Here is a 23,495-nt window from a genome sequence, read left to right as displayed (position 1 = left end):
TCAAGCCTCTTATTTATTGGAATACCTTGCTTATTGCTGGTTTCACTGAAGCAATCATTTAAATAAGTCTCTCTTTTTTAAAGAATTATTTATTTGAAAGAGAGAGAGAGAGAGAGACAGCATACACATGCATGTGTGCCTGTGTGTGTGTGTGGCGGGGGGGAGTAGAGAGAAAGAATCTTGAAGCAGATTCCCCGCTGAGTGCAGAGCAGAGCCTGATGGCGGGAGGTAGGGGGCTCGATCCCACAACCCATGAGATCATTACCTGAACCAAAACCAAGAGCTGGATGCTCAACTGACTGAGCCACCCAGGTGCCCCCAAATAAGTCTTTTAAAATAAGCTTACAGGGCACCTGGGTGGCTCAGTCATTAAGTGTCTACCTTCGGCTCAGGTCATGATCCCAGGACCCTGGGATCGAGCCCCACATCGGGCTCCCTGCTCTGTAGGAAGCCTGCTTCTCCCTCTCCCATTCCCCCTGCTTGTGTTCCCTCTCTTGCTGTGTCTCTCTCTGTCAAATAAATAAATAAAATCTTTTTTAAAAAAAAAATAAAAATTATCTGGGGAAGCAATGGACTCTTGAGTTCAGCTCAGGTCATGATCGTGAGTGGTGGGATTAAGTCCCACGTTGGACTTTGCACTGGGTGTGAAGCCTGCTTGGGATTCTCTCTCTCCCTCTGCCCCCCACCCCACCCCACTCTCCCGCTCAAAAAAGAAAAAAGTTACCCGGCTTGCTGGGGAGAGTAAGTCGGCTAGGGTGAGGAATGGGCTTCCCAGAATAAGGCCTTTTTCATTCTGTATGGAGGTACATCCTGCCTACTAGGCTATTTCCAGACCATTATCCTAAAGAAAAGCCTACCAATCAACAGACCTCAAAGAAGTAAACGGAGTCCAGTTAGTCTTCCTGTTCATGGGAAAGACAAACATTATAAAACACTGCAAACCCACACAATCTATCTAAGAATATCAATCCAGTCACCAATTAAGCTTTCAAATTTGAGAAGAAAACCATCAGTACAAGAATGAAAGCCCAAGATAGACAAAATTGACCCCAGAGGAAGGAAGACAATTCAGGAAACAGAAATATGAAATGGCAGATACAGCTCTCCCTTTTCAGATTATTATTATTCTAAATATTTTTCCTTGTCATTTTGCATATTATAATTAGTGTATTATTTTGGATTGCTATCAACAAGTGCTATCAAGTCAGAGAGGTGGGTATTAAAAAGCTTTTCAAGGGGCACCTGGGTGGCTCAATTGGTTGAGTGCCAGACTCTTGCTTTCTGCTACGGTCATGATCTCAGGGTCATGGGATCAAGCCCTACATCTGGCTCCAAGCTCAGTGGGGAGTCTGCTTGAGATTCTGTCTCTCTTCCTCTGCCCCTCCCCAACCCCGTGCTCTCACACTTGCTCTCTCAAATAAATATTGTAAAAAAACAAAAAAATTAAATTTTTTTTAAAAATTAAAAAAAATAAAAAGATCTTCAAGCTTCCATTTAGTGTATAAGTAGAAGTATCTGGATTATAAGAAATAAAATTTTCTCTCATTTTTTTTTTTTTTTAGAGGGGGAGAGAATCTCAAGCAGACTCCATACCCAGTACAGAGACCAATGGGGGCCAATCTCATGACCCTGAGATCATGACCTGAGCCTAAATCAAGAGTCCAACACTTAGGCCTGGGTGGCTCAGTTGGTTAAGTGTCTGCTTTCAGCTCAGATCATGGTATTGGGGTCCTGGGATTGAATCCACACCAGGCTCCCTGCTCTGCTTCTTCTTTTCCCTCCGCCCCTCTCCCTAGCTCGTGCATGCACACACTCTCTCTCTCTCTCTCTCTCTCTCTCTCAAATAAGACACTTAACAAACTGAGCCACCCAGGTGCTCCTCAAATTTTCTCTTTAAAGAGCACTCTAGGGGCCCCTGGGTGGCTCAGTTGGCTAAACGACTGCCTTCGGCTCAGGTCATAATCCTGGAGTCCTGGGATCGAGTCCCACATTGGGCTCCCTGCTCAGTAGGGAGTCTGCTTCTCCCTCTGACCCTCCCCCCTTCATGTGCTCTCTCTCTCTCACTCAAATAAATAAAATAAAATCTTTAAAAAAAAATAAAGAGCACTCTACAATTTATATATTAAACACATATACATGCTGCAGAGTGTTAATTCTAAGAAAAACTGAATCCACAGCTAAAAATTACTCTTTGCAGTATTAGTTTCTACCTATTAAATGACAATCTCTTTAACAGATGGGAGAGCTAGAAGCACTCAGTGCAGCAGTATCCTAACATAAAAAAGATCTTTCAGAACTTGAAAACATTATGCTAAGCGAAAGAACATCAAACCAAAAGGTCACATATTGTCTGATTCTATTTATATGAAATGTCCAGAATAGGCAAATCCACAGAGACAGAGGTAGATCAGTACTTGCCAAGGGCGGGGGGTAGGAGAGAACAGGGTGTGATTACTAAAAGGTGGGGGTTTCTTTTTGGGGTGATAAAAAAATGTTCTGGAAGTAGAAAGTGTTACTGGTAGCACAACTCTGTGAGTACACTAAAATCCACCGAAGTGTACACTTTTTTTAAAAAGATTTTTATTTATTTATTTGACAGAGCGAGACACAGTGAGAGGGGGAGCGGGAGAGGGAGAAGCAGGCTTCCCGCAGAACAGGGAGCCTGATGCGGGGCTCGATCCCTGGGATCATGACCTGAGCCGAAGGCAGACACTTAACAACTGAACCACCCAGGCGCCTCTGAAGTGTACACTTTTAAAACATGAATTTTATAGTATGTGGGCTATTTCTCAGTAAAGCTATTATTTAAAAAAAGACTTTTCAGAGAAAGAAAGCTGTAGTTCCAAACCAATGTTTGGCAAAGCTTATATAGGAAAATCTTGTTAATCACTTTCACAAATCACTGACCTAGCTTAGAAAAAAGCCTATGCCAGGATTTCCTTAATCTAAATAGGCAAGAAATCTTTCTGGTAATTCTGAGTAAATCTTTCAAATCTTCACAAACTGTTTAACTTCCCAAGGAGTTCACATCTTATTTTCTTAATAACTTTCTTCGTTAAAATGGTTTTCCCTAATTTAAGTATCTGGCATATAATAAATGTAATTAAAAATAATTTAACAAACATTTCTTAGAAAAGAACTTATTTTGGAATATTCACATTCCAAGATCATACATTTATACCCTAGAAGCATTCCTAAGATGTTTCTCAAATATTGACCCCTTCTTGTGGTTTTCATGTATTTTGTTTTCCATAAGGATTCTTTCTATCAAACCTCTGTAACTTAAACAACAAAGTAAGTATAATGAACACTTGGCAAAATATTTTTTAAAGTTGCATATTATAAGGAAACTGGACAAATTAGGTATAACATTCCTCACAGCAGAAAAATGCAAAGTGAGTAGCAATTCTCCTTATAAATCATCTAGGATATAAGTATCCACAGAACAGAAAGATAAAAAGTATTTGACAAAATAGAACATCCTTTTATGTTAAAAACTCTCAATAAATTTGGTACAGAAAAAATGTACCTCAATAAAGGCCATAGTTAGGGCGCTTGGGTGGCTCAGTCATTAAGCGTCTGCCTTCAGCTCAGGTCATGATCCCAGGGTCCTGGGATTGAGTCCCACATCGGGCTCCCTGCTCAGCGGGAAGCCTGCTTCTCCCTCTCCCACTCCCCCTGCTTGTGTTCCTGCTCTCATTGTCTCTCTCTGTCAAATAAATAAATAAAATCTTAAAAAAAAAAATAAAGGCCATAGTTAGTATCGTACTCAACAGTGAAAGACTGAAAGCTTTTCCCCTAAGACCAAGATAAGAGTGCCCACTCTTACCACTCCTATTCAACATAGCACTTAAGTTCTAGCCAGAGCAATCAGGCAAGGCAAAGAAAAAAAGGCATCCAAATTGGAAAGAAAAAAGTAAAATTGTTTCTGTCTGCACATGATATAATCCTATATAGAGAGAATCTTAAAAGACTACCAAAAAACTGTTAGAATATAAACAAATGTGGTAAAGTTGCAGGATACAAAAGCAATGTAAAAAAATTAGTTGCCTTTCTATACACTCACAACAATCAATCAGAAAGAGAAATTAAGAGGAACATGGCAGAGTAAGAAGATCCTAAGCTCATTTCATCCCAGGGATACAACTAAATAATACTCACATCAGTGTAAGTAACCCAAAAACTGACTGAAGACTGGCTGAACAAACTCTCCAAAGCTAAATGTAAAGAAGGAGCCACATCAAAGTGGGTAGGAAGAGCAGAGTTACAGTCAGGAGCTAAATGGACCCACAGGGCTGTTCATGAGAGGTAGGGACACCACAGTGCAGAGAGGGAAGAGAAAAAGACCCTTACACCAAGCACTCGAACCACCTGAACCTTCAGAGTAAGACAACCAGAGGCTTTGATCCAAATTTTACAAGTTCTTAACAATTGGTGGAGCTTAACACTTGGAACTTCAAAAATCAGCAGGCTTGGTTCTGTACGAGCCAGAGGAAGACAGAAAACTGAGTCCCCACTCTTTTTTTTTTTTCTTAAAGATTTTATTTATTTATTCATGAGAGACAGAGAGAGAGAGAGAGAGAGAGAGAGAGAGAGAGAGAGAGGCTGAGGGAGAAGCAGGCTCCCAAGGAGCAGGGAGCCTGATGCAGGACTCGATCCCAGGACCCCGGGATCATGACCTGAGCCGAAGGCAGACGCTTAACCATCTGAGCCACCCAGGCGCCCTGAGTCCCCACTCTTAAAGAGGCACCACAACAAACAGCCCCACTGAGATACAGCATAGAAACAGCAATTTGAAAAATGCCTGGGATATATGGGAGGGAGATTTGTTTACTAATCTCAGAGCATGTGCTGGAGAGGCAGGGACCTTTGGGAGAATTCTCCAGGAACAAAGGAGCTGGTGAACACTATTTCCCTGCCCCACCACCCAGCCTAGATACACGGATACCTGCAGTAACCAGTGAAGCACTAATATTTGACAAATAACTTGCTAACAGTACACCCTGCCCTGGTGTTCTCCTGTAGACATACCCTCTCCTGCTAGGCTTTCATCCAAGTCTCCTCCCATAGCAGAACTGCACAAACCTTGCTAACACACCACTTCTGCCCCTGATTTCTCCTGTGGTCCTCTCCCCTTCAATACACACTTGAATGGAGCCCTTCCAAAGTGATGTTCTAAGCCTGGCAAGCAGCCCTGACAGGGGCCAGCACCACTCCAAAGTGACTCCAGCCTTGGAAAGAAAAATAACTACACATAACAGTCCAAATGTGGCTCCAGCACAGTGGACTGGGGAAAGATAGCAGTGGACTGGGAACAGACTCCATGTCTGACTGCAGGACCTGCCCCAAAGTGAAAGCTTCTCGGGGAAAACACAGGGAAAGTACCCTGCAGTTCAGGGCTACTGCATCTCCAACATACACCTGCTCTGACTCAACTCAAGCCCAAGGTGGCCCCAAACTGGCCCATTAAAAACACAGGGACCATGAGAAACAAACTGAGGGTTCTAGAGGGGAGGGGGGTGGGGAGATTGGTTAGCCTGGTGATGGGTATTAAAGAGGGCACATACTGAATGGAGCACTGGGTGTTATACGCAAACAATGAATCATGGAACACTACATCAAAAACTAATGATGTAATGTATGGTGATTAGCATAATAAAATAAAATTAAAAGAAAGAAAAACACAAGGACCATGTCCTGCCCACAACAGGCAAAGAGAACCACTTTAGACAACTGGACTGAAGGCAAAAGCGGCTCAGCCACAATAGCTGGGCACATGAAACACATAGAGACAACCCTGAAGCACCAGGGGACACTGCACTGTAGGACACTAGACCCCTTTTTCATGAGCCCACTATTTTTAAGGGCAGGAGATACAGCTGACTTAGACAAAGAAATATATGCAGAGAGTTAGACAAAATGAGGTCACAGAGGAATATGTCCCAAATGAAAGAACAAGACAAAATCACAGCAAGTGAGCTAAGTGAAAAGGAGATAAGTAATATGCCTGAAAGAGAATTTAAAGTAATGGCCATAAAGATACTCACTGGACTTGAGAAAGAATGGAGAATCTCACTGAGACCCTCAACAAAGAGACAGAAAACAAAACAAAACAAACACTCAGAGATGAAGAACTCAATAACTGAAACTAAAAATACAGTAGATGGAATAAATACTAGACTAGAGGAAGCAGAAGAACAAATCAGTGACCTGGAAGATAGAATAATGGAAAGCCATCAAGCTGAAGAGGAGAGAGAAAAAATAATAATAATAAATGAAAATAGACAAAGGGAACTCAGCAACACCATCAAGCATAATAACATTTACATTATAAGGTTCCCAGAAGGAGAAAGAAAAAGGAGGTAGAAAATGTATCTGAAGAAATAGTAGCTGAAAACTTCCTGAATCTGGGGAAGGAAACAGACATCCAGATCCAGGAGACACAGAGAGCCCCCAATAAGATCTTCCCAAGGAGGCCCACACCAAGATATATAGTAATTAAAATGGCAAAGAGTAGAGATAAAGAGAGAATTTTTATTTTTTTTTATTTTTTATTTTTTTTTAAATGTATACTTTAATAAGCATATAAACAATTAGGTAAGCTTGTGGAGAAGCTGACCAAGATACATATATTAGGAGATACAATTGTCCATCTAAATTTTCTAGATTTCTTTTTTTTTTTTTGCAGAGTATTTATTCAAGTTATTTACTATATAATTTCTCATGTGCCATTTTGGAAGTCCTTTATTGTAAAGACTAGTCTTCTGTCTGATAACAAACAGCAGCCACACTGTCAGTGATTATTCTGGACCTCCACGTTGGATAAATTCAATTTCTTCTTGAGATACAAGTTTCCTTCTGTATTTCTGAGGTAATGTTTTTATTATTTCTGCAGTGTCTGGTGGACCCTGATGCACCCGCAAATCTGGGGATTTACTTCCCTTAGAATGCTGTGAAATTGAAGAAGAGTGAGACGGTAGTCCTGCTGATCTCAAAACTTCTGATATGTTAGGTTTAGGATTGTCTCTTCTGTCAGGGAACCTTATTAATGGAGTATGTGGCTTGACTACCTGAAAGACCCTGCTGGCAGACGCCATCTTACTGCCCATCATGACCCCAGGATGTGGCAGCAGTTTCCGGGGCGCTCTGAGATACGGAGAGAATTTTTAAAGCAGCGAAAGAAAATAAAACAGTTACATACAAGGGAAAACCCATAAGGCTATCAGCTGATTTTTCACCAGAAACTTTGCAGGCCAGAGGGAGTGCCATGATATATTCAAAGTGTTGAAAGAAAAAACAAAAAACAAAAACAAACCTGGAACAAAGAATACTCTATCCAGTAAAGGTATCATTCAGAATTGAAGGAGATAAAGAGTTCCCAGACAAACAAAAGTTAAAAGAATTTGTAACCACTAATTCAACCATACAAGAAATGTTAAAAGGGACTCTTTGAGTGGAAAGACCATATGCAGGAATAAGAAAAGTAGGGAGCACAAAAACAGTAAAAATAAGTATGCTTATAAAATTCAATCAAGTGACTCACAAAATAAAAGGATATAACCTATGACACCCTATGCTTAAAATGCTGGGGGGGAGACAAGAATGGGTTCAAACTTTAGTGACCATCAACTTAATATGGACTACTCTATGCATAAGATGTGATTACAAAACTAACAGTAACCACAAATCAAAAACCGGTAATACACATGCAAAAAATACAGAGAATGGAATCCAAATATATCACTACATAAAACCAGCAATCCGTGAGAGAAAAGAGGAAGAGAAGAAAGGAACAGAGAAGAACTACAAAAACAACCATAAAATAACAAAATGGCAATAAGTACATACCTATCAATAATTACTTTGAATGTAAATGGACTAAACCCTCCAATCAAAAGATGCAGGGTGATAGAATGGATACAAAAGCAAGACCCAAATGTATGCTGCCTACGAGAGACTCATTTCAGACCAAAAAACACATTCAGATTGAAAGTGAATGGATGGAGGAGCTATTTATCATGCAAAGGGAAGTGGGGGAAAAAAGCCAGGCGAGCAATACTTCCATTGGACAAACTGACTTTATTTTTTTTTAAAGTAAGTTCTATGCCCAAAGTCGGGCTTGAACTCATGACCCTGAAATCAAGAGTTATATGCTCTACCGAATGAGCCAGCCAGGCGCCCCAGACAAAATAGATTTTAAAAGAAATATTTATTTATTTTAGAGAGAGAGAGAGCATGAGCAGAAGGGGGAGAGGGAGAGAGAATCTCAAGTGGATTCTGTGCTGAGCATGGAGGCCGACAAGACAGTTCAATCTCATGACCCTGAGATGAAGACCTGAGGTGAAACTAAGAGTCAGATGCTTAACCGATTGTGCCACTCAGGCACCCCGACAGAACAGACTTAAAAAAAAGACTGTTAGAAGAGAACAAGAAGGACACTATGTAATCATAAAGAGAACAATTCAATAAGAAGATAAAACAATAGTAAATTTTTATGCACCCAACATGGGAGCACCCAGATACAAAAAGCAGCTAATAACAAACATAAATGAAATGATCGACAGTAATACAATAATAGTAGGGGACTTTAACACCCCACTTACATCAATGGATAGATCATCCAAAAAGAAAACAAGGAAACAGTGGCTTTCAACGACACATTGGAAAAGATGAATCTAACAGATATATTCAGAGCCATCCTAAAACAGAATATATATTCTTTTCAAGTACAAATGAACATTCTCCAGAATAGATCACATATTAGGTCACAAAACAAGCCTCAACAAATTAAAAAAATCAAAGTCATAACATACATCTTTTCCAACCATAATGTTTTGAAACTAGAAATCAACAATAAGAAAAAATCCAGGAAAAAAAAAAAGAAAAAATCTAGAAATAACACACATACAGAGGTTAAGTAACATGATACTAAACAATGAATGGGTCAACTAAGAAATCAAAGATGAAATAAAAAAATATATGGAGACAAATGAAAATGAAAGCAAAATGGTCCAAAATCTTTGGGATGAAGCAAAATCTGTTGTAAGAGGGAAATTTATAGCAATATAGGCATAACTCAAGAAGCAAGAAATATCTCAAATAACCTGACCTTACACCTACTGGAGCTATGAAAAGAAGAACAAAGTGTAACACCAGTAGAAGAAAGGAAATAATAAAGATTAGAACAAAAATAAATGAAATAGAAACTAAAAAAACAACAGAACAGATTAATGAAACCAGGAGCTGGCTCTTTTAAAAGATCAACAAAATGGATAAACCTTTAGCCAGACCCATTAAAAAAAAAAAAAAAGACTCAAATAAAAGAAAGGAGAGAGGAGAAATGACAACCAACACCACAGAAATACAAAAGATTACAAGAGAATATTATGAAAAATTATATGCCAACAAATTGGACAACCTAAAAGATATGGATAAATTCCTAAAAACATATAACCTTCCAAAACTGAATCAAGAAGAAACACAAAATTTGAACATACCAATTACCAGCAATGACACTGAATCACTAATCAAAAAACTCCCAATCAACAAAAGGGTTAGGACCAGATGGCTTCAGTTGAATTCTATCAAACATTTGAAAGAAGAGGTAATACTTACTCTTCTCAAAATATTCCAAAAAAATAGAAGAGGAAGGAAAGCCTCCAAATTCATTTTATGAGGCTTACATTACCCTGATACCAAAACCAGATAGTCAATACAAAAAAGAGAACTACAGGTCAATATCTGTAATGAACATAGATGCAAAAATCCCCAACGTTTTTATTAGCAAACCGAATCCAACAATACCTTTAAAAAATCATTCACCATGATCAAGTCGGGTGTATTCCCAGGATGCAAGGGTGGCCCAATATTCACAAGTAAATCAACATGATACAATACATCAAAAAGAGAAAGGATAAAAACCATATGATCATTTCAATGGATACAGAAAAAGTTTTGACAAATTAGAATATGGATTCATGATAAAAACCCTCAACAAAGTAAGTTTAGAGGGAAAATACCTCAACATAATTAAGACCATATATAATAGGTAACATCATACTCAAAGCTGAAAAACTGAGAGCTTTTTCCCTAAGATCAAGAACAAGACAAGGAGGGGCGGCTGGGTGGCTCAGTTGGTTAAACAACTGCCTTCAGCTCGGGTCATGATTCCCAGGGTCTTGAGATCGAGCCCCGCATCGGGCTCCCTGCTGTGCGGGGAGCCTGCTTCTCCCTCTCCCTCTGCCTGTCACTCCCCCTGCTTGTGCTCTGTCAAATAAATAAAATCTTAAAAAAAAAAAAAAAGACAAGGATGTCCACTTTCACCACCTTTGTTCAACATACTACTGCAAGTCCTAGCCATAGCAATCAGACAAGAAAAAGAAGTAAAAGGCATCCAAGTTGGTAAGGAAGAAGCAAAACTGTCACTATTTGCAAATGACATGATGCCATATATATATATATATATATATATACGCACACACACACATATATGCCATATATAAAAATACCATACACACACACACATACATATATGTATGTATGTATATATATATATCTCCACCAAAAAACCAGAACAGATAAATGAATTCAGAAGGGTCACAGGATACAAAATCAATACACAGAAACCTGTTGCATTTCTATACACTAATTATGAAGTAGCAGAAAGAGAAATGAACAAAACAGTCCCATTTACAATTGCGCCAAAAGGAATAAAATACCTAGGGATAAACTTAACCAAGGAGGTGAACGATCTGTGCTCTAAAAACTATAAAACACTGATGAAAGAAACTGAATATGACATAAATAGAAAGATTTTCCATGCTTATAGATTGGAAGAACAAATATTGTTAAAAGGTCCATATTGCCTAAAGCAATCTACAAATTTAACGCAATCCCTATCAAAACACTAACAGCATTGTTCACAAAACTAGAACAATCCTAAAATTTGTACGAAACCATAAAAGACCTTGAATAGCCAAAGTAATCTTGAAAAAGAAAAACAAAACGGAAGTATCATAATCTCAGATTTCAAAATTAACTACAAAGTTATAGTAATCAAAACAGCATGGTATTGGCACAAAAACAGACACACAGATCAATGGAACAAAATAAGAGCCCAGAAATAAACCCATGATTACATGGCCAATTAATCTATGACAAAGGAGGCAAGAATATGCAATGGGAAAAAGAGAGTCTCTTCAACAAACTGGGTTGGGAAAACTGGACAGCAACATGCAAAAGAATGAAACTGGACCACTTTCTTATACCATACACAAAAATAAACTCAAGGGGTGCCTGGGTGGCTTAGTTGGTTAAGTGTCCGACTTTTGACTTCAGCTCAGGTCATGATCTCAGGGTTCTGAGATCGAGCCCCACTTTGGGCTCCATGCGAATTAGAATCTTTTGTCTCCCTCTGCCCCTCCCACCCTGCTCATGTGTGCTCTCTCTCAAGAAAAGAAAAGAAAGAAAAAAAACAAAACAACTTTAAGATAGATTAAGGACCTAAATGGGAGACCTGAAACCATAAAAATCCTAGAAGAGAGGACAGAAAGTTAATTTCTCTGACATAAGCCACAGCAACATTTCTCTAGATAATGTCTACTGAGGTAAGGGAAACAAGGGCAAAAATAAATTATTGGGACTACATCAAAATAAAAAGCTTCTTCACTGTTAAGGAAACAATCAACAAAATTAAAAAATAACCTACTGAATGGGAGAAAATATTTACAAACGACATATCCAATAAAGGGTTAGTATCCAAAATATAAAAGGAATTTATGCAATTCACCAACAAAAAACCAAATGATCCAATAAAAAATGAGCAGATGACGTGAACAGACATTTCTCCAAAGAAGACATCTGAATGGCCAACAGACACATGAAAAGATGCTCAACATCACTCATCATCAGGGAAATGCAAGTCAAAACCACAATGAGATATCACCTCACACCTGTCAGAATGGCGGAAATCAAAAACACAAGAAACAAGTATTGGCAAGGATGTGAGAAAAAGGAACCCTCGTGCTCCACTGGTGAGAATGTAAACTGGTGCGGCTACTGTGGAAAATAATGTGGAGGTTCCTCAAAAAATTAAAAATAGAACTACCTTATGATCCAGTAAGTCCACTATTGGGTATTTACCCAAAGAATATGAAAACACTAATTTGAAAAGATATATGCACCCCTGTACTTAATGTATCATTATTTATAATAGCCAAATTATGGAAATGGCCCAAGTGTCCATCAATGGATGAATGGATAAAGAAGATGTAGTATATATACATACAATAGAATATTATTCAGCCATAAAAAAGAATGAAATCTTGCCATTTGCGACAACATGGATAGATCTATAGGATATAATGCTAAGTGAAATATGTCAGAGAAGATAAATACCACATGATTTCACTCATATGAAAATTTAGGAAACAAAACAAACAAAAAAAAGACAAAACGAATAAACAAACTCTTAACTATAGAGAACAAACTGATGGTTATGAGAGGGGAGGTGGATGGGGAGATGGGTGAAGTAAGTGAAGGGGATTAAGAGCACACTTACTGGGGCACCTGGGTGGCTCAGTCAGTTAAGCGTCTGCCTTCTGCTCAGGTCATGATCTCAGGGTCCTGGGATTGATTGAGCCCTACATCAGGCTCCCTGCTTAGCAGGGAGCCTGCTTCTTCCTCTCCCTCTACCCCTCCCTCCCCACTCATGTTATTCAGTCTGCTTTCTCTCTCATTCAAATAAATAAAAATAAAAAATCTTAAAAAAAAAAAGTACACTTATGATGAGCACTGAGTAATGTGTGGAATTGCTGAATCACTATATTGTACACCTGAAACTAATATAACACTGTATGTTAACTATACTGGAATTAAAATTTTAGAGAGAGCGAGAAATTAAGAAAACAACCCTATTATAATAGTAATAAAAAGAATAAAATACTTTGAATAAATTTAACAAAGAAGGGGTGCCTGGGTGACTTAGCGTCTGCCTTCAGCTCTGGTTATGATCCCAGGGTTCTGGGATCGAGCCCCTCATCGGGCTCCATGCTCTTTGGGGAGCCTGCTTCTCCCTCTCTCTCTGTTGCTCCCCCTGCTTGTGCTCACTTGCTCTCTGTCAAATAATTAAATAAAATCTTTAAAAAAAAATTTAACCAAGGAGGTGAAAATTTGTACACTGAAAACTTTAAGACTCTGATAAAGAAACTGAAGTGAATAAAGTGAAAAGATACTTCATGTTCACGGGTCAAAAGATTTAATATTGTTAAAACCCATAAAGCCATTTTAGATTCACTGCAATCCCTATCAAAATTCCAGTGGCATTCTTCACAGAAAAAGAAAAAACAATCCTAAAATTTGTGTGGAACCACATAAGATCTCAAAGAGCCAAAGTGATCCTGAGAAAGAACAATACTGGAGGCATCATACTTCCCGGTTTCAAACTATACTACAAAGCTATAGTAATTACACAGTATGGTACTGGTATAAAAATAGGCACATAGACCAACATAACAGAATCAAGAGCCTAGAAATAAACCCTTGCATATAAGGTCAACCAATATTTGACAAGAGAGCCAAGAATACTCAATGAGGAAACAATAGTCTCTGGGAAAATTGGATAATCACATGTAGAAGAATGAACTGAACACCTATCTTACACCACTCAGAAAATTAGCTCAAAATGCAGTAAAGACTTAAACGTAAGGGTGCCTGGGTGGCTCAACTGGTTAAGCCTCCAACTCTTGATCTCAGCTCAGGTCTTGATCTCAGGGTTGTGAGTTCAAGCCCTGCATTAAGCTCCACACTGGGCATGGAGCCTACTTTAAAAAAAAAAGGACTTAAACATAAGACCTGAAACCATGTAACTGCTAAAAGATAACATAGAGAAAAAACTCTTTGACATTGGTCTTGACACTGCTATTTTGGATATAACATCAAAATCACAAGCAATGAAGGCAAAAATAAGTGGGACTACATCAAACTGAAAACCTTCTGTCAAGCAAAAGAAGCAATCAACAAAATGAAAAGGTAACTTACTAAATGGGAGAAAATATCTGTAAACTATCTATCTGATAAGGAGTTAATATCCAAAATATATAAGGAACCCAAAGAACTCAATAGCAGAAAAAAATCCAATTAAAAAATGGACAGAGGACCTGAATAGACATTTTTCCAAACAAGACACAAATAGCCAAAAGGCACATGAAAAGGTGCTCAACATCACTAATCAGGGAAATACAAATCAAAACTACAATGAGATATCACCTCACATCCATTAGAATGGGCTATTATCCAAAAGACAAGAGATAACAAATCCTGGCAAGTACAAGGACAACAGGGAAACCTGGTGCACTGTTGGGGGGAATGTAAATTGCTACAGCTACTATGGAAAACAGTACAGAAGTGCCTTAAAAATTAAAATGGAACTACCATATCATCCGAGCAATCCCACTTGTGGGTATATATCCAAAGGAAATGAAATCACTATTTTGAGATATCTGCACTGCCATGTTCACTGCAGCATTATTCACAATAGCCAATATATGGAAATAACCTAAATGTCCAATAACAGATGAACAGATAAAGAAGATGTAGAGTGTGTCGGGGAATGTGTGTGTATGAGTGTGTGTGTGTGTGTGTAAAGTATATTATTCACCCATGGTAAAGAAGGAAATCCTGGCATTGGTGACAAGACAGATGGACCTCAGAGGCATTATGCTAAGTGAAATAAGTCAAAGAAAGACAAATACTGTATTCTATCACTCACATGTGAAATCTTTTTGAAAAAGCTAAATCCATTGAAACAGAGAGTAGAATGGTGATTGCTAGAGGCTGAATGAGGGAAATGGGGAGATGGTGGTCAAAGGGTACAAACTTCCCATGAGAAGATGAAGTAATCCTGGAGATCTACTGCACAGCATGGCAACTACAGTTAACAATACTGTATTATATACTTGAAAGTTGCTAAGAGAGTAAACATTAAACATTCTCATCCCCCCCCTCATATACACATAATCCTATGAGGTGAAGGACGTATTAACTAACCTTACTATGGTAATTATTTCACAATATATATGTATCAAATCATCACACTGTACACCTTAAATTTATATATTATATATCAATTATATCTCAATAAAGCTGGAAAAAATTTTTTAAAAAAGAACAGAAAGATAAAGCTGTCTATATCAAACAGTAAAAGGGAAGAGAAATATCTTTTCTACAAAAGAAGTAGATATGTTTTATCTATTGCAAACTTACAAATATAAAAATATAAGGAAAAATGTAAACAATTCAGGAGATGCTACTGTAAGCAATAACTAAAATATACATATACATACAAAGGAAAATCTTGAGAGGATTAAAGATTATGATCAGTACAGCTTTAAAAAAGGCAGAGGGGTGCCTGGGTGGCTCAGTTGGTTGAGCATCGGACTCTTGATTTTGGCTTGGGTCATGATCTCAGGGTCGTGGGATTGAGCCCCACATCGGGCTCTGCACTCAACACGGAGTCAGCCTGAGATTTTCTCTCTCCCTTTGCCCCTGCCCCCCACTCACTCACTCTCTCACATTCTCTCTAATAAATAATTTTTTTAAAAAAAATCTTTAAAAAATAATAAAATTAAAATTAAAAAGGCAGAATCAAGGCTTAGGGTACAAGATACTGGAATATTAAAGCTTTCTATGCTACAGCATGAATTACAGATGTGGATACTATTTATATGAAAAAAGACAGCATTAATATCCAAAATCTACCATAAAAATAAAGTTATTCTAAGATAAAATTGAGCATATGTGATTTTTAAAGTTGTTTTAAGTAGAAAAAAATTATAAAAAGATGAGCACTCTGCATTCTCTTTTGATACAAAATTTAAATCTCAGTAGAAAACAAATCACCTATAAATTTATAATTCATTGATCACCATTGTTTACACATTGGTGTATTTATATCTAGACTTTGTTTTCTCTGCCTAAATACTTACACAATATACGACATACATGTTTTTCTGTTTTTATTACAAAATTATAATCATATTCTCTATATAAAGCTTTACGTACTACTCTTTTCATTTAACGAATGTTCCCGTGTCATTAAAAATAAATGGAAACATGTTTTTGGCACTACAATATTTCAAATTATGTATACACCATAATTTGGCATTAGACTATTTCCAGTTTTGCATTATTATTAAAATGCCATAGTGATTATTTTTATATATAAATCTTTGAATCTGATCACCTTCTGGAAAGAAGTACCTAGGGGCGCCTTGGTGGCACAGTCAGTTGAGTGACTGACTCTTGGTTTTGGCTCAGATCCTGATCTGAGGGTCATGAGACAGAGCCCCAAGTGGGGCTCTGCACTCAGCATGGAGTCTGCTTGAGTTTCTGTCTCCCTCTCCCTCTGCCCCTCTCTACTGAGTGTTCTCTCTCTCTAATAAACAAATAATCTTTAAAAAAAAAATCCAGAAGTATGATTTCTAAGCTAAGGAATCTAAACATTTTTAAGAGTCCTGATATAAGATATTACTTTCCATTAAGATACTTATATGCCTCACCCATAATCCACAGTATATGACAGTGTACCTCTAAAGTATGTGTTTACATGTTTACCTCTCTAAAAAGACTATAAGCTCCTGTGCAAACTCATGTTCATGTTATAGTCATCTTTGTAACCTGGTATCTACCACATAGTAAATATTACTTAAATGGCAACTGAATTACAGCACAGTGGCAAAACTGTACTCTCTGGGTGAAAAAGAATGAGAAATTCTCACTGGGAACATACTGTCCTACCTCTGTTGCTGAAGCAAAGGAATCAGTTGATGCAACACTCAAGGAGTCTCGCAGGCCAAATTCATCCATACTCCCCTTCATGGTGGTATCTGTATTTTTATCTTAAAAGTAAAAGAAGAAAAGTTAAGAAATTGATATTCCTTGTCACTGACATTCTATAGTAGGTCTGGTCTGGTCTTTCTTTCTTTCTTTTCTTTTTCTGTCCTTCTTTCTCTTTCTTTCTTTCCTGTCTTTCTGTCTTTATTTAGACTGGAACCTAAAAGAAAAACAGTAAATACAAACCAATGGGATATAATCTGATAAGATTCTCAAAGTGTATTCATTGTTTAACTGATTCTGAAACACTGCCAAGCAGAGGAGAAAGTACTATAAAGCAGACATTTTTTACTTTAAAAAGGGATTAAACTTAATATCAGATTTAACAAGCTTTTGGATATGTAATAATTTAAACTGGTATATAACTAGAGTTAGATTATCTGCCATACATTGTAAAATCAGCATATACCAGAGAAGTCTGAAACAGAGCAAATTAGTTGCAAGTGACCTTGCCCAAACCACGAGAACGAGTAGGTTCATTCAAATTCAATAAATTATTAACATAAAATGTTGTCTGGCCAGTAACTTGTGATAAACTGATTAAAACTATTCAAGAAGGTATCTCTAGGGGTGCCTGGGTGGTTCATTGGTTAAGCCTGGGTGGTTCATTGGTTAAGCAGCTGACTCCTGGTTTTGGCTCAGGTCATGATCCCAGGTCCTAGGATCAAGCCCCAAGTCGGGTTCTGTGCTCAGCAGGGAGTCTGCTATGGATGCTCTCTCCCTCTCCCTCTGCTCATTCTCTCTCTCATATATATCTGTATGTCTATATAGATATATATATCTGTATGTCTATATAGATATATATATCTATATGTGTATATAGATATATGTATAGATATATATATATTTGTTCTTCAGTCCTTAAGACTTACTTTAAAACACTGAAAGGCCAAAAACAATCAGAGTTAGGTCCCCGATGTTTGCTCTGGCTACTTGAGGGTCAAATATAACCATCCCAATGATTATAAGGGCTGAAAAAATTTAAATACTTTGGCAAATGGTTTATCTAGCCATGCCAAGACAGTCTACCTATTAACATATGCAACATTCTGAATGTGGGTATCAAATCTTCACATACTATCATCGGGAATCTGTTAACATTGAGTTTTCAAATAAATACTGAACTTGCTTACAGATGTGTCTACATTGTAGCAAACAACTGATATCCTTTAAAATTTATCACAAGTATGAAAAAGCAAAGAACAAAATACATACTAATTTTTCTTACTGACCCTCAATCTGCTAAATTTGTCAGATACTTTATCTTCTTTAAAAAGGAACCAGAGGGGTGCCTGGGGCTCAGTAGTTAAGCATCTGCCTTTGGCTCAGACCATGATCGCGGGCTCCTGGGATCGAGCCCTGCATCAGGCTCCCTGCTTGGCAGGAAGCCTGCTTCTCCCTCTCCCACTCCCCCTGCTTGTGTTCCCTTTCTCACTGTCTCTCTCTCTGTCAAATAAATAAATAAATAAAATCCTAAAAAAAAATAAATTAAGAAAAATAAAAAGGAACCAGAAATCTCTTTGGCTTTCATTCATCCAAATTTCTATTCCATCATCATTTTTCCCAAAATAAAGTTCATTAACTTTACCAGGAATTTTCCAAGTCCTATTTAAAACCCTCAAGTACCAGAAAACATGGACATTTGTGATTCTATACAGGAAATGTAGAGTTTTTTTTTTTTAATGCAAACCATTAATTTAGTTTAAACTCAAGTTTTGCAACCAATTTATATTCCACACTGTAAGCCAAGTAGAAAAGCAAGTAAGCCATAACTGGTACAAAGTTCATTCCTACTAGGTACTGAAAATAAATATACACGTATTTTTCCCCCTACTTTATATTTAGGAGGCCTACATTTGACAATTCAACCATTTATCTTCCAAGTTTAAATTATAATTGTTTCCAGGGTTCCAGGGGTGCCTGGGTGGCTCAGTCGTTAAGCGTCTGCCTTCGGCTCAGGTCATGATCCCAGGGTCCTGGGATTGAGCCCCACATTGGGCTCCTGCTCTGCGGGAAGCCTGCTTCTCCTTCTCCCACTCCCCCTGCTTGTGTTCCCTCTCTCGCTGTATCTCTGTCAAATAAATAAATTTTAAAAAATCTTTTAAAAAAAATTGTAATTGTTTCCAGATGAAGGTTACATCAATCCTTTTAAAGTACCTAATTTCACAGCTTAAAATCCTTGTACCACTAAATGAGTATTAATGGAACAAAATCAGAAGTAATTATAAGTAAATTATTCTATTTTCAAAAATATATGTTCTTTTAGAAATTAAATTTTTCATTGAACTTGAGAACGAAACAACATAATTGGTTTTATGCTCATAAACAACTATAATAAGATTGGTATTTTTGGACATTCAATTATCCAGAAAAATTCCCATTATTTTCTTTTCAGTGCACACATGATTTTTTAAAATGCACACACAAACTTTGAGAGATAAATCATTTACAAAAGTGAACTGGCATTTACAACTTTCAAACCTTTATCTTATTTTTCCATTGTTAATATTAATTGTGCAAAATGAAGTCACAGTACAATTTTCATTATGCCAAACCACTTTTAAAGCAGGATTAAATTAGTCAATTAAGTTAAATCTTGGTTCCATATGACTTTTGCTATTTTCAGAGTGGAACACAGACATTTATCTTATGTCACTTTACCTTTCAGACATTACCCATGAGCTATTAAAAGTCTGTTTTACTTCACTCAACAGACCAGCTAGTACTTTACTCAAAAAAAACCAAAACAAAACAAAACAAAAAAAACACAACACCCTAACAAAGAAAAATGGCTCAGAGGAACTGGAAAGATTTATTCATTAAATATACTTTTGTAAACCACAGACCATACCTCTCATTTCAGTAATTGTTATGAGTCCTGGAATGGCAGCTTAAATTATGAAGAGAAATAATATATCTACTTTTTAGATAAGCCAATAAAAATTATAAAGAAAGAATACTGAGTAATATCTCAAACTATCTGCTTTCATGAATCAAATTAAATTTTAAAATACTCTTTCTAAAAAGTATAAATTCTTGATTGTGGTACTGAAAGAAAGGGACAGCATGGAAAACTGAAAACTAATGGCTTCATGTTAGTCAATATTTTCAGAAACATCTTACCAAATTTTTCTTAGCAGAAAAACACAAAAACCACATTATCATTACACACCTAACAGAATAATATAAATTGGAAAAAATGGCAATTTTTTTGTTGTTGTTGTTAAGGATGTACAGCAATGGAAACTCACATACCCCTGGTAGAAATGTCAATCAGTAGAATCACTTTGGAGAGTTTGGCAGTATCTCTGAAAGTTCAAGACTGCATTTTCTGTGATTAGCAATTCTATCCTTAGGTGTTTTTTACAGAAATACATGGTTATATATGCAAAAGAATGTTGGTAAAAACACTGCTTATAACAGCCCCAAACTAGAAAAAAAAAACAACACAATTGTCCATCTACCATAGAATACACAAACTGGGGTATATTCAAACAACGAAATACCATACAACAATAAAAGTGAATGAATTCCTGCTATATGCAAGAATAAGGATGAATTTCACATGTTGAGTGAAGAATTATATGTATAATTTCATTCATATAAAATCCAAAACAAGCAAAATTAAACTACAGTGATCAGGACTACATTTAGTTGATCAAACTGTAAGAAAAGCCAGGAGGTAATTAGCATGAGCATCAGGACAGTGGTTAGTCTTAGGTGTGTGGGGGAGGGGTGTCGACTGGGACCAGGTATAAGGGGACCTTCTAGGGAGTTGTCAATGTTTTACTTTTTTATTTTATTTTTTTAAAGATTTTATTTTGGGGCGCCTGGGTGGTTCAGTCAGTTAAGCAACTGCCTTCCGCTCAGGTCATGATCCCAGGACACACTGGGATCCTGCATCAGGCTCCCTGCTCAGCGGGGAGTCTGCTTCTCTCCCCTCTCTGTCTACCCCTCCCCCTGCTCATGCTCTCTCTCTTTCAAATAAATAAAATCATTAAAATTAAATAGATTTTATTTTATTTTTAAAGATTTTATTTATTTGACAGAGCACAAGCAGGAGGAGCAGCGGAGGGAGAGGGAGAAGCAGACTCCCCGCTGAGCAGGGACCCTGATGCAAGACTGGATCCCAGGGCCCTGGGATCATGACCTCAGTGGAAGACAGACGCTTAACCAACTGAACCACCCAGGCGACCCAAAGATTTTATTTTTTAATTAGTCTCTATACCCACTGTGGGTGGGGCTCAAACTCACAAACCTGAGCTCAAGAGTCGCATGCTCCACCAACTGAGCCAGCCAGGTGCTCTGGCAGTTTTATTTTTTAAAGTATTTTTTTAAAGATATTATTTATTTATACGAAAGAAAAAGAAAAAGAGAGAGCATCAACAGGGGGAGGGGCAAATAGAGAGGGAGAAGCAAACTCTCCACTGAGCAGGGAGCCCTGGAGCCCGATGTAGGGCTGGATCCCAGGACCTCAAGGTCAGATGCTTAACCCACTGAGCCACCCAGGCTCCCCTGCAGTGCTTTATTTTTTGATCTACATGATAGTTACACAAGAGAGTGGGATAAATCACTATGCTTTTTTGTTTTGTGCACTTTCCTCTAAGGGTTTACACAGAAGCAAAGAAAACAATGTATCTTTATATCTTGCCCCCAAATGGCTGAAAGCAGAAAAGACAATGAAGTATTTCAGTGTTGGCAGTAAAGCTATAAATTATTAGACATACATTTTATTCCCGGATACAGGAAGTACCTATAATGATGCCAAGTTCAAAAAGTCAAAAGATCTGATGAGTCTGTTAAGTATAATAGCAAATTGAAAATAATTTATCTGTACCCCATAGTGGAATACAAGTAGTTGTGGGAGACTCAAATTCCACGCAGCTACCACTCACAACCTTTCTCCTCCTGGCTTATCAATATTTCTTTGCTATTTAATGATTGGTTTAGAATTTTAAGTGGGAATGTTCTGGTGGGAATAATTAACTATTTGCAGGAAGAAGACATGGAAACTAAGCAATGCTTGCTATTTAATGACAACAAAAGAGTGTGATGAAACCAATATACATTTATTTTGCACTTACTACTTGCCAGAAACCAAGTTACATGCTTTACATACATTATCTCATAATTCTCACAATAATCCTTTGAGGTAGCTATTATTCTTTTTTTATATATCAAGAAGTTAACATACAGAAATGTTAAGTGATGGTCCATACTCACACAGTTAAGAAATGGAATGGCAGGATTCAAAACAGGTCATATGACACCAGATTCCATGCTATGAAACTATGGAGCTGTGGTGCCCAACATAGTAGGTGCTAGCCACATGCATCTATTGAGCACATGAAATGTGGCTAGTCAGAATTGAGATGTGCTGTAAGTGTAAAACACACAATGGACTTTGAAAACTTTGTACCAAAAATATAAAATCGTATTAATATAAATTGGGTTCAAGAAAATTCACCTCTTTCATTTTACTTTTTCATGTGCCTACTGAAAAATTTAAAGTTACATTTGTTGCTCACATTATATTTCTATTGGACAGAACTGTTAGAGCATTCCTTTCTCATATCTTATCTCAGTGCAAAGAGTTTACAAGTCCTTTACAGGATTCAAATTCAACTCACATTTTTTGAGTGTCTAATAGTAGTGCTAAATGCTTTCACAGGCTATTACACTTAATATGTGTAACTGTAAGGCAGGAATAGTCTAATTATTCACAAGAATGTTTTATTGGAACTAAAACAAAAAAAGCCATTTTCCAATCAAAATCTTCAATGGCTCCTCATCTGGTTTTCAAAGCTTTCCATAATTTCTCTTCACCCTACTGTCTAATCTTATTTTCTATTAATTAATAAAAGACCCCTGAGCTGTGACTGTACTATACTATATACTACCCTATTATTATACACTACCATACTATAGATTAGATAATGTGTGCTATATGCCATATAGTATATTCGGTATTATACTATATTATATACTATATATATTATACTATACTAATACTATTATACTTACACTATATTATATACTATACTATTCACTGTACTCTCACTTGCCTTAGTAATAATGCAATGGGTAAAAGCCTGGGCTTTCGAGTCAGCCATGTAGCACTTGGATCCCAATTCTGATCCCAGCTTTGCTACTTGTTATCAAGATAACGATACTGATTTCATACAGTTGTCATAAGGATTAAATGAGATTCATGGAGGCATAGTACTTAGTACATAGTAAGTGCTAAATAATTTTTCACTGCTATTACTATTGCCATATGCATTCTTTTCAAGCCTTTGGTTCCTTCTGTATCTTCTCCAACACATAAATTTTTCCTTCTGCTCCCTTGCTCCATGCTACCCAGAAACACATGCTGTTTTATAATACGCAACTCAAGTACTATCACCCATTAAGTATCCTCCAAAAATTATCTAATTTTTTTGCTTCTATATAAGGCAGTGCAGCAAAAGTGTTAAAATTATGGGTTCTGGAGCCAGATTGCTTGGATTCAAATTCGGACTCTTTTTAGCTGTATAACAACCTTGAGTAAGTTTATATTCTCCATTTCTCAGTATCCTCACTTGGAAAATGGGAATAAAATCTAC

General features: G+C 37.2%; 2 protein-coding genes across 8 annotated transcripts in view; both read right to left on the bottom strand.

The window, feature by feature from the left end:
- Positions 1-23,495, bottom strand: part of MIGA1 (mitoguardin 1) — a 91,677-nt gene that overhangs the window by 21,800 nt on the left and 46,382 nt on the right. For all 7 annotated transcript variants that reach the window (XR_003524196.2, XR_003524197.2, XM_027619024.2 and 4 more), the window contains exon 8: positions 16,795-16,895. Coding sequence is in view for 5 of the 7 variants with exons in the window: in XM_027619024.2 (XP_027474825.1) it covers positions 16,795-16,895 (101 nt within the window). In the remaining 2 variants the exon portion in view is untranslated. The remainder of the gene's footprint in view (positions 1-16,794; positions 16,896-23,495) is intronic.
- Positions 6,571-7,112, bottom strand: LOC113936116 (28S ribosomal protein S36, mitochondrial-like). Its single transcript, XM_035727252.1, has one exon. The coding sequence runs from the start codon at positions 7,110-7,112 to the stop codon at positions 6,801-6,803; it is 312 nt and encodes a 103-aa protein (XP_035583145.1). The 3' UTR covers positions 6,571-6,800.

This window comes from Zalophus californianus, chromosome 4 (assembly GCF_009762305.2).
Source record: "Zalophus californianus isolate mZalCal1 chromosome 4, mZalCal1.pri.v2, whole genome shotgun sequence".
Taxonomy (NCBI): Eukaryota; Metazoa; Chordata; class Mammalia; order Carnivora; family Otariidae; genus Zalophus; species Zalophus californianus.
The sequence above is the reverse complement of the archived record's forward strand: the minus strand, read 5'-3'. Positions and strand labels throughout refer to the sequence as shown.